General features: G+C 46.6%; 1 protein-coding gene, 1 long non-coding RNA gene and 1 pseudogene across 2 annotated transcripts; 2 read left to right on the forward strand and 1 right to left on the reverse strand.

The window, feature by feature from the left end:
- Window positions 1–1,962: 1,962 nt before the first annotated feature.
- Window positions 1,963–9,143, reverse strand: LOC114427452 (NACHT, LRR and PYD domains-containing protein 3-like; annotated as a pseudogene).
- Window positions 8,897–9,974, forward strand: LOC114427480 (uncharacterized). Its single transcript, XR_003669461.1, has 2 exons — window positions 8,897–9,130; window positions 9,278–9,974. It is a non-coding gene; the product is annotated as an uncharacterized LOC114427480 (long non-coding RNA).
- Window positions 9,975–10,126: 152 nt separating this feature from the next.
- Window positions 10,127–11,755, forward strand: ap4s1 (adaptor related protein complex 4 subunit sigma 1). Its single transcript, XM_028395568.1, has 6 exons — window positions 10,127–10,251; window positions 10,400–10,540; window positions 10,626–10,712; window positions 10,803–10,871; window positions 10,963–10,974; window positions 11,245–11,755. Exons 2-6 carry the CDS (start codon window positions 10,403–10,405, stop codon window positions 11,371–11,373), a joined length of 435 nt encoding a protein of 144 aa, XP_028251369.1. The 5' UTR covers window positions 10,127–10,251; window positions 10,400–10,402; the 3' UTR covers window positions 11,374–11,755.
- Window positions 11,756–12,220: the final 465 nt, after the last annotated feature.

Raw genomic sequence — 12,220 nt, forward strand, 5'->3', positions numbered from 1 at the left:
TCAAAAACTAAATAAATAATTTATTGCACACTGTGGTGTGTGAGCCCAGGACAGAGCTGGACCTCCTGATGACTCTGTCCAGCTTCTTCCTCTCCCTCTCGGTGATGCTGCTGTTCCAGCAGACCACACCGTACAGGATGACCGATGCCACCACAGAGTCATAGAAGGTCTTCAGGAGTGCCCCTTTCACTCCAAAAGACCGCAGTCTCCTCAGCAGGTAGAGCCTGCTCTGGCCCTTCCTGTACAGTGCGTCTGTGTTGTGAGTCCAGTCCAGTTTGTTGTTGAGGTGAACACCCAGGTACTTGTAAAGAGTCCACCTGCTCAATGTCCATTCCCTGGATGTTCACCGGTGAGGGGGGTCCACCACCATCTCCTTGGTTTTCCCTGCATTGATCAGGAGGTGGTTTCGCTGACACCAGTCCACAAAGTTCTGCGTCAGTCCTCTGTACTCCACGTCGTCGTCATCACTGATGAGACCAACAATCGCAGTGTCGTCAGAGAACTTCTGCAGCACACAGCCGTCAGTGTTGTGTCTGAAGTCCGACGTGTAGAGGGTGAAGAGAAAGGGGGCCAGGACGGTCCCCTGAGGGGCACCCGTGCTACAGGTAAGCAGGTCAGACACACAGTTCTGGGCTCTCACAAACTGTGGTCGGTTTGTGAGGTAGTCCCTGATCCACTCTGACAGCAGGTGGTCCACCCCTGTCTGCACCAGTTTGTCCTTCAGGATCGCCGGCTGGATGGTGTTGAAAGCACTGGAAAAATCAAAGAAGGTGATTCTCACAGTGCTGCCGGGCTTCTCCAGGTGAGAAAGAGAGCTGCATGTTGAGAATATAAAGGCCTTGACAGGAGCCAGAAATCTGCATCACCCATGAATAAATACACAGAACATAAGTGTATAAGAAGTATAAAGCAGTAATGAAACACTGAATAAAGTACTGAGGCTAAGGCATCTGTTTCAGACGCCCCTCTGGGGAGGTGTTCAAGACATGTCCCACCAGGAGGAGACCCGGGGGAGACCCAGGACACCGGGCTGGCCTGGGAACGCCTCCGGATTCCCAAGAAGTGTCTGGTGAGAGGAAAGTCTGGGTGTCTCTGCTTAGACCGCTGCCCCCGCCACCCAGCCCCAGATAAGCGGTTTGAAGATGGATGGATGGAGTTTCCACACAGCAAGGCAAATTCCCAACAGAGACTAAATACAGCACATAAACTGTGCTGGTAATGGAGGATGTAATAACAAATACTTCTAAGTCTTTTTGAAAAGCACAGTTCAGAGGTTTTGTTGGATTAGACTGTATGTGCCCAGTTACTCGTCTTCTTCCTGCACCTGTGCAACCAGCAGATGTTATTCTGCTGTCATGCTTCCCCCTAGTGGTTAAACTGTGGTAGTCGTACCCCTCCACAGTGAAGAAAACAGGACTGTTTTTAATCTTAGTTTACACTTACAATTAATTAATAAGTGGGTCACTTCTGTAATCCTGACTGTGTTTTCATTACATATCATGATGAAATCTTCCCTTATTAAATAGGAATCCTCTTCACTCTGCTGATGTACCACTGAAGGGACTGCTCTGATTTTGTGTTCATCTGTTGTGGCTTTAAACCAGAACCTGAGTCCTAAGTTCATATCATAAGATAAGATAAACTGTATTAATCCCAAAGGAATTTTTTTCGCCAGAGGTATCAAGTTACATTAATTACAAGAGTAAGAGAGATAAGATAAGACTATTAATCCTGGAGGAAATTATTGTGCCAGAGGTATCAAGTTACATTAAATGCAGTTAAGTACAGAGTATAAGAGTACAAGTGTCACTATAATCCAATCAGAGTACAGTACGCAGTATGAGCACAATATATGATACATGGATACAGATATGGAGATATAAGGTGCTAAGTAAACATAAATATAGACAAGTGGAGGGAATGACAGTGATGCCTGACATGATTATCTAGCTCTTCTCCTACAGAAAGGGGAGGAGTTATACAGTCTGATGGCCACTGGCAGGAAGGACCTCCTGTGGAGTTTCCTCAGCATCCTCCTCTCCGTCACCTCCACCACATAAATGTAAATGTGAGCTGGTATGAAAATAAACGTTCCTTGAATCCTTGAATTTAAACTTCCAAAAACAACTGTATATATTAAACACCAGCAATGCTGTAAAATCTAAAGCTCTGTGTGAAACCTGCTGCCTGCTCATGCTCCAAAGTCATTCAAATAAATGGAGGAAACAGAAGGAAGAATCTCTTGATGAAGTCAGAGCAGCTGCTGCTTCTGCCAGTGTGGGCCATCTGAATCCGAATCTGAATCTGAATCATGTTTATTGCCCTGTAAGTGAAGACAATTACCTTACAAGGATTTTGCTTTAGTCATTCTGAAGTGCAAACAAAACAAGTAACATAGAAGCATGCGGAGTAACAGATAGACCGTGGGTGTGGTGCATCTGATGTTCATGAGGTCTTCTTTCGTTTAGGAGCATACAGACACACAGCACTGAAACACCACAGCGTCCAGACTCGGTGGGTTCTTGGATTACGCCTCGGGCACACTTCATCCTCCTTCAACACTCCCACCTGAAGAGAGAAGGAGTGTGGAGGTGAGTGAGTGTTGACAGAGCCTCCCTCCATCAGCAGGACTTCAGTCCTGTTCAGAGCAGCAGTGCAGCAGCTGCTTCCTTTCAGCTCTCATGCTAACGTGTTGGAGTGAACACACTGAGCTCCGAGCTAACAGGGCTGCATCACTCAGTGGAGACAGACTGCCGAGTCATCACCATCACAGACTCAATGATGACGTCCTGCTGTCCCATTCACAGACTGTGTGCTGATGGACGTCTGGACATCTTATAAGGCTGTCAGCTGTAATGCAGCTTTATTTCCTAGACACATCAACTCAAGTACACAAGCACAACAAAGATCTGGTTCATCTAACTGATCGACTGTTGTCTGTCTGTCCAGAATCACAGAGGAAATGAGAGGGCTGCTGCTTTCCAGGACAGTGTTCAGTACAAAACAGCTGAAAATGGCACAAACTGACTAACACTGACCTCAGAGTCTGAAGTCTGCAGTCTGGACTCGCCACAAGCTCACACAGCCGCTTCACTCCTGAGTACTGCAGCTTGTTTCCACACAGGTGGAGGTGTCTCAGATAGGAGAAGTTGGACATCACAGCTGAGACCAGAGAGGCACAGCTGATCTTTGACAACCTGCAGCTGATCAATCTGAAGCAAACAAGACAAACATTAAATTATAGATCAGATGAGTGGGACAGGAAGCAGACAGAGGACATTTTCTACATAACGTGAACGTAATGTGAGGTTCAGTTAGTTATTAAACACTCTGTAGTAGTAACAGACAGTAGACTGACTTCAGAGTCTGCAGTCTACATCCTGGACTCTCCAGAAAGCCACACAGCTGCTTCACTCCAGAATCCTGCAGGATGTTCTCACTCAGGTCCAGCTTTGTCAGATGGGAGGGGTTGGCCTTCAGAGCTGAGACCAGAGAGGCACAGCTGATCTCCGACAGACTGCAGCTCCTCAATCTGAATAAAGAATAAAAGATATGAATGGAAACTGAACGTACAACCGGGTGAGTTCAGACTTGACAAATGACATAACATGTCTGCAACACTCATACTCATTCCAGCACAGACCAATGACATCCTGACTCAGAGGTGCTGATCATTGTCCACCCTTTCCTTCCCCTCAAGCTTGGCTGCAAACCTCATCTAGAGGTCACAGTTAAGGCAAAAGGACCACATTACCCACAAAGAAGAGAGCGAGGTTCCTGAAGCTACCAGGCCCCTTCCACCCATTGGCTACGCCAAGAAATTCTATTGATAAAAAATTCTGAACAGACCCAGTACATGTGCTGAAGTCCAGTCAGTGATTAGAAAATATACCTTTGATAGTAATTCATTGAACTGACCTCAGAGTCTGCAGTCTACAGCCTGGATTCTCCAGAAAACCACACAGCTGCTTCACTCCTGAATCCTGCAGATCGTTGTAACTCAGGACCAGCTTTGTCACGTGAGAGGGGTTGGACTTCAGAGCTGAGACCAGAGAGGCACAGCTGATCTCTGACAGACTGCAGCGAATCAACCTGAATAAAGAACAAAACAAACCACTGACAATCCTAAAAAACCCAAGTTCAAACAAAAGAAGTAAAAAAGTTTTGATAGTCATTTCAAAACGTGTGTTTTACTCAAGTGTAGCAAACCAAAGTTCCTGAAAACAGCACATAAAGTTGACAAAAATGATGCCTTGATGTAAAATATCATGTCTTATTACAATTAATATGCTATTAAAACAGATATCATCAAAAACAGTTGTTAGATTTTATAGGACAAGGGGAAATTCAGAGTAACAGTTTGATCTGAACTTCTCACCAAGAGTTAGAGTATAGAAGGTTTTACTATGGCCAGAATGGATTACTATGGACACCAGCAATCCTTTAATGTATATGTGAACACCAGACTAACGATTTGACCAGACAACCACAAACGTTTAAGGATAAGGTGCCTTCCTATCTGCACAAACTGTATCTCCATTCCTCATAAACCTGTACACTGACCTTAAGGTGTTCAGATTACAGTGCGGGCTCATTAGACCAGCACACAGCTGCGTCACTCCTGAATCCTCTAAGACGTTGTAGCTCAGATCGAGGTCTGTCAGGTGGGAGGGGTTGGACTGCAGTGCTGAGGCCACAACTTCACAGTGAGTCTCAGAGAGACAACTGTCCGAAAGTCTGCCATGACACAAATACAAAGACATGTTATAATTCAAGACGCTTTATATTAAGCACATTCGAACAGTTCCAAACTATTTGAAGTCCGTCATTCTGCAATGGACCTCCCAGCACCCAAAGTTCAGACCATGCAATGCCTACACAGGACAATGAATCAGCAGACTGATAAAGTCCAAATGAACGTAGTTCTAGAAGCTGTTGAATCATGAGATGGACTTTAGTTGTCACACATATTCTCTACATTGGTTCATATTTGTTGTTCATCTGAGGTTTTACTACGTAATATTAGACTCTGCTAAGAATCATGATTTGTTGTGTACCAATGCATAACACACCGACACCATAGAACTCAAACAGGGTGTACTTCCTTTCTTTACAAAACAGACTCACCGAAACTTCCTGCAGTTCCTCACCGCTGGGATCAGTCTCAGTTGTCCTTTCTTTGATGTGTTGTACCTGTTCAGGTCCAGCTCCTCCAGAACCTCCTCTGACATCTGCAGCATGTATGCCAGAGCAGAGCAGTGAATGTCAGAGAGCCTTTTCTCGGATCTGGTCCCTGACTGCAGGAACTCTTGGATCTCCTGGTGGACTGAGAGGTCGTTCATCTCCATCAGACAGTGGAAGATGTTGATGCTTCTGTCAGGAGAGATTTCATCAGTGTTCATCTCCTTCAGGTTGTTGATGGCTCTCTGGATGGTTTCTGGTCTGGTCTCTGTCTGACCCAGCAGGCCTCCTAAGAGCCTCTGGTTGGACTGCAGAGAGAGGCCATGAAGGAAGCGAACCACCAGGTCCAGGTGGCCATGTTTACTCTGCAGAGATTTCTTTGTGACTCTCTTCAGGAAGTCATCCAGAGAGGAATGTCTGTAGTCGTCTCCCAGGAAGTCCTCCAGCCCCTCGGTGGTCCTGTTGGTGTAACAGAGGATCAGGTGGAGAGCAGCCAGAAACTCCTGAACACTCAGATGGATGAAGCAGAACACCTTGTCCTGGTACAGCCCTCTCTCCTCTTTAAAGATCTGTGTGAACAGTCCTGAGCACACTGAGGCTGCTCTGATATCGATGCCACACTCTGTCAGGTCTGATTCATAGAAGATCAGGTTTCCTTTCTGCAGCTGATCAAAAGCCAGTTTCCCCAGAGCCCGGATCATCTTCCTGCTCTCTGGACTCCAGTGTGGATCTGTCTCAGCTCCTCCTTCATACTTGACCCTCTTCACTTTGGCCTGAACCACCAGAAAGTGGATGTACATCTCAGTCAGGGTCCTGGGCAGCTCTCCTCCCTCTCTGGTCTCCAACATGTCCTCCAGAACTGTAGCAGTGATCCAGCAGAAGACCGGGATGTGGCACATGATGTGGAGGCTCCGTGACGTCTTGATGTGGGAGATGATCCTGCTGGCCTGCTCCTCCTCTCTGAACCTCCTCCTGAAGTACTCCTCCTTCTGTGGGTCGGTGAACCCTCTGACCTCTGTCACCAGGTCCACACAGTCAGGAGGGATCTGATTGGCTGCTGCAGGTCTTGTGGTGATCCAGAGGCGAGCAGAGGGAAGCAGCTTCCCCCTGATGAGGTTTGTCAGCAGCACATGCACTGAGGTGGACACTGTGACATCAGTCAGGACCTGAGTGTTGTGGAAGTCCAGAGGAAGTCGACACTCATCCAGACCGTCAAAGATGAAGAGCACCTGGAGGTGCTGGAAGCTGCAGATTCCTGCCTCTTTGGTTTCAGGGAAGAAGTGATGAACAAGTTCCACCAAGCTGAACCGTTTCTCTCTCTCAGCACATTCAGCTCTCTGAAAGTAAATGGAAATGTGAACTGGATGTCCTGGTGGTCTTTGTCTTCAGCCCAGTCCAGACTGAACTTCTGTGTTAGGACTGTTTTCCCGATGCCAGCCACTCCCTGTGTCATCACTGTTCTGATCGGTTCCTGTCTTCCAGGTGAGCCTTTGAAGAGGTCTGCTGGTCTGATGGGGGTTTCTGGTCTGTGTGCTTTCCTGGATTCTGCTTCAATCTGTCTGACCTCATGGTCCTCGTTGACCCCTGCAGTCCCCCCCTCTGTGATGTAGAGCTCTGTGTAGATCTGGTTCAGAAGGGTCGGCTCTCCTGCTTTAGCGATGCCCTCAAACACACACTGGAACTTCTCCTTCAGGTTAGACTTGAGTTTTAACTGGCATCTGACAGGTGACTCTGAAACAACGTCAACATTTTAGGTTCTGAATATAAGAAGAAAGTTATAGTGACACCTGTGGCCATAAGATGAACTGCAGCTAGGTTGTGGTAGTGCGTCAGCACTTCATTGGATGTCATTGACAGTGTGTATGTGTGTACACTGGTGCAACCATGACTGAGCTACAGAGACACTGGCCAAATGTGGACACAAGAGACCAAAATAGGGTTGTTTGGTTTAATAATCATGTTTGGAGCCAAATAATCAGCCTCAGAACCTCATCCTGTCCATGAATTCAATAAATCCTCTTACTGCTCTGCAGACGCTCAGCCAGCTCCTCCTGCTCCATCCTCCTCAGGAAGTCCACCGTGATCTGCACAAAGGACTCTCTGCTCCTCCTCTGCTCTTCATCCTCCTCATCCTCCCTCTGGCTCTCACAGCATTCTGGGTAATCTGGACTCAGAAGCTTCTGGATCTTCTTCAGCTCGTCCTTCACAAAAGTGAGGATGTTGTCCTCCAGCAGCTGGAACAGAGAGACACAAACATCAGGTCCATGTTGGACAGACTGACAGTCCGCTGGTCTACAAAGTGCAGCATGGAGACACAACAACACATGGACCAGCAGCTGTTCTACATGTACACACCTGAAATATGGAGTCCAGCTGTGTCTGATGCTGCTGGGCAGACGGACCACCGGGAGACTCTGAGCTCTGGGGGTGGACTCTGCGGACCAATCAGGAACAGTTAGCCCATGTGACGTCAGCAGCAGTACAAACACTACCACAGAACTGCTACACCACAGAGACAATGACAGCACCTGGACCCAAGACCTGCAGTTTGCAGCCGTTTAAATGAATCGAGACTTACTTACTTCAAGAAACGAATGTTGGGTGTACGTGGTCGCTGTACGTCTGCTGTCTGAAAGGACCTGACAGACAGAGGAGTGATGTCGAAGGCGTTACTCCACATGGACTTTGCAGACCGTTTCAGCCTTGATCTTGACATATCTGCTTTAAAGTTAATGATGTCCTCCTTTGAACAATCACTCTGCAGAGACGCAAAGCGGGGTCTAGATCCTGGTCCATGCAAGTCTGGTGTCTGATAGTAACTGACAGACAGAGAAGGAGTGATGTCAAAGGGCTTACTCCACATCGTGGTTTAAAATGGACAGTTTCAGCCTCGACCTTCAGCACAGACTTAAATATACAGTATATATATTAATCATATTATATTTCTGCACAGCAAATAGCTGTTTCTCCTTAACTCAAGGTTTCCCTCATTTCAGGCTGAACAAACACTTTCCACATGAAATGGACCTCCTGGTTCTACAGGAGAGGTTACCTTAAAATATCGAAACTGCTCATCAGGCTTTCAGGTTCTAGTCCAAAGTTAATGATGTCCTCCTTTGAACAATCACTGTTCATTGACACACAGCTGGGCTCAGGTCCTGGTCCTGGTCCAGGTCCATGTACGTATGGTGTCAGATGGGACCTGACAGACAGACAGAGTGATGTTGAAGGGGTTACTCCTCATTGTGTTTTAAGGGCACTTTGCAGACCGTTTCAGCCTCGATCTTCAGCACAGACTTAAATTAAATTTGCTTATATCTTATTTCTGCACAGCAAACAGCTGTTTCTCCTTAATTCAAGGTTTCCTTTATTTCAGGCTGAACAAACAGAGTTACTTTCCACATAAGCTGCTTCATGAAATGGACCCTGTTCTACAGGAGAGGTTACCTTAAACGTCTGAGGGAACGTCTCATCCGGCTTTCAGGTTCTAGTCCAAAGTTAATGATGTCCTCCTTTGAACAATCACTGTTCACTGACACACAGCTGGGCTCAGGTCCTGGTCCTGGTCCAGGCCCATGTGAGTCTGGTCTCTGCTGATTCCTGGTACACAGAGAGAACAACCATCAGCTGACCTTTTAGTCTCCAGGCACAGTACAAGTTCTGACCACTGGTGTCACTGTGGAGCCACGTTTGCTCTGAGAGCAGCTGTACACCTGACTGACCACCAGGGGGAGGTAAAACACTGCCTGTGACTGCAGTCAGAGTCCAAACAGTGTGTCCAAGCTCACATCAGGACGTGGTTCATCCGCTCACAGCTGTGTTAAGGAACATGTGACGGATACCTGCTCATGTTGGAGAGGAGGACGGAAGGAACAGAGGAGGTCAGCCGTCAGTCTCTCCTGGTTCCGCTTGGTTTCCTGTCAGAGACAAATGGATGGAACTGTGAGCAGTGAGTGATTTAACACAGATCACTCTAATAACTGAATCTAAACCTGAATCCATCATCTTTTCATGCTGGTTGTCAACAACAAATGTAAATGCAGTCCTCTGATTATTCTGTTAACCTTTGTTTTTAACCCTTTGTCTGTCTGCACAGCTGCCAGGACTCCGCCTCTTCACCTGTGGGGTGTAGGTGTGCTGTTAAACATGGCGACATTTTGAAACTCAGAACGGCTCTTAACACGTAAACAGGTCCGTGTGGATTTGGACTGAATCAAATGGACTTCTTAATATTAATAATTAGTATTTTCATCAAGTAGATGTAAACAAGTTTAAATAAAAACAACAAGTCAATCTTATCAACACTAAATATCGCCTCCTCTCAGCGGCCCGGAGCTGCCGCCCGAACATGAGGCCGCTGCGCTGCGACAGAGAGGGACCAGCACGCTGGAGGACTCAGAGTGGACAAAGTCCTTCAGTCACACACACACACACACACAGACAGACAGAGAGAGAGAGAGAAAAGATCCACAAAGAGCGAACCTGGGGGAAAATGGAGGACGTTACCTTCACACCCAGACAGAAGCTGCGTCACAGCCAGAGGAGAAAGTGAAAGTAAACTTCAGGAAATCACGTGACCACCCACAACAGGAATTCAAACAATTAGAATACTGTGAAGAATGTGTCTTTAAATTTAGTTTGGTTCAATATGGAAGACTGCAGACTTGGAACTGGCCAGGAGACCATCATGGAAACCCTCCACAGGACACAGCCCAGGAGGCTGGACCTTCACAGGATTCTCATGGGTTTCATGAGCTGTAAAAACAAATAAATAAATAAATACTTGAAATGGTTTCAAATGTGGGCCCTGAGTCTATAATCTATGAAAGTTTCCCTCTTTGAATGGGATTATGGAAATGAATGAACCGGACGAGACCGAACAGCTGTAGCTCAGAGAGAGAGAGCTGCGGCTTTAAGGCGCGTCATGTGACGCCTTACTGCGCATGCGTGTGGCAAGCTAACAGCTCCTGTTGTTAGCTTAGAGCCGCGGCACAGTGGGGCTAAAACAAGCTAGCAGCGCTGTCAGCCTGTTTGAATCATTTAACCACAGACACCAGCTAACAGCTGTCAGTAAGTAAAACAAACGTGGAAAAATAAACCTTAACTTTTATAATAAATGCGATATTTCACAGTTAAAACGCGATATTAGCGGGTTGTTGCTAACCTTGATAGCATGATGCCTTCACGTGCTCCTCGGACACTCTCCTCTCTCCCGCAGGGGATGATCAAGTTTGTGCTGATGGTGAACCGGCAGGGTCAGACCAGACTGTCCAGGTACTACCAGCCCGTGGAGCTGAGCAGGAGAGCGGCGCTGGAAGCCGACGTGGTCCGCTGCTGCCTGAGCCGCAAGAAAGACCAGGTCCCCGCCTGTCCGTGAAGTATGCAGCTTTTAAAGTTAAAGTCATCGCTGTGTGTGTGTAAGTCTGCGGCTGTGTGTCCCCCAGTGTTCCTTTGTGGAGTACAAGGAGTTTAAGCTGGTCTACCGACAGTACGCCGCCCTGTACATCGTGGTGGGAGTCACGGACAGCGAGGTGAGGCCGTCACTGACTGTCGGTATTTATACACCTGCGTGTGCACTTCACGGTCAGCAGAATATTTGTGTGTCCTCTGGACTCCCACAGAACGAGCTGTCCATCTACGAGCTGGTTCACAACTTCGTGGAGGTTTTGGATAAATACTTCAGCCGCGTGGTGCGTTCAGGAGCAGCAGCAGACTGATGGAGTTTTATTTCTAATGTATATTCATAACAATAATCATCTATGTCTGTTTGTCTCTCAACAGAGTGAACTGGACGTATCCTTTATTCACAGCTGTGCACACATCCATCTGTTAGCATGATGCTAACACATCTGCATAATTGTAAAATAACCTGAACATCTCCTCATTTAGCTTCATTATGTATTTTATGGTCAACTGCAGAACAGCGCCCCCTGTGGTCACACAGTATAACTACAGAGGAAAAAAATACAATAAGACAAAAAAAAACTACAAAAATACACAGAAGGGCAGCATTAGCATGTTTAGCATTAGCATGTTGTCTCCTTGACCCCGTGACGTCATCAGATCATGTTCAACCTGGACAGAGTTCACATCATCCTGGACGAGATGATCCAGAACGGACACATTGTGGAAACAAACAAGAGCCGCATCCTCGCTCCGCTCACCGCCATCGACAAGATGGCCGATGGCTGACAGTAACAGGAAGTGATGTCACAGACTGCTTCTTCACACATGACAGGCGTTGATGGCGAACCACAGCGGAATGATTTAAATCTGTTCAGCTGCTGATGTTCTGGGGGGGGGGGGGTTATTTATCATTTATATATATTTTGTATAATTTTGTCCGTCACACTAAAAAATTAAAATATCAAGCGTCTATTTGATGATTAAAATCCTATGTGCCAAAAGTCTTTTATAAAAAAACGTGGATCCACAGACCACACAGGACTCCATGTGTACTTCATACTTTGCAAACATTTTAATGATTATTTTTTGGAGCATACACATTTGAAAATATCTGTTTACCTCAAACTGCAACTTCAGTTAAATAAATGTTTATAATATACAAAGAAAATACAGGGAGAGCAGAGCTTCTTTTTTTCTTTAGATGTGCCTCGCACACAACCAGTGTTTTTGTCTCTAGAGCTTCATTGGAAAAGAAACACCAAATCCTCTGTGACCTTTGACCTTCACAGGCGGTCAGAAACAACCTGAAAACTGTCACACACACACGGAAACAAAAAAGCAACAAAAAGGAAAAAAAAAAAGGAGGAAGAAGCACGACTGTCTGAAGGAGAACTGAAAACAGAAGCTACGAGTCAAACCAGGCACTAAAAACTGAGAGCAGACAGGAGGAAGAGGAGGAGGTCGACACACGCTCACACACACACACACACACAGCAGCCTGCAGCATCAGAACGCAGCAGCAGCTCAGGAGGATGAGGATGCTGATGATGATGAAGGAGGGGGAGCAGGGGGGAGCTATTCTTTCATTTCTGCATGGTGAACCCTCCTCCTCCTCCAGCAGGCGGTCGTCCGT

Source organism: Parambassis ranga, chromosome 22 (assembly GCF_900634625.1).
Source record: "Parambassis ranga chromosome 22, fParRan2.1, whole genome shotgun sequence".
Classification (NCBI taxonomy): Eukaryota; Metazoa; Chordata; class Actinopteri; family Ambassidae; genus Parambassis; species Parambassis ranga.

Excerpts from the sequence above, each read along its gene's own strand:
- ap4s1 (XM_028395568.1), top strand. The coding sequence starts at position 10,403 with ATGATCAAGTTTGTGCTGATGGTGAACCGGCAGGGTCAGACCAGACTG. Across the intron at positions 10,541-10,625 it reads TGAGCCGCAAGAAAGACCAG|TGTTCCTTTGTGGAGTACAA; the intron begins GTCCCCGCCTGT and ends TGTGTCCCCCAG. Across the intron at positions 10,713-10,802 it reads TGGGAGTCACGGACAGCGAG|AACGAGCTGTCCATCTACGA; the intron begins GTGAGGCCGTCA and ends GGACTCCCACAG.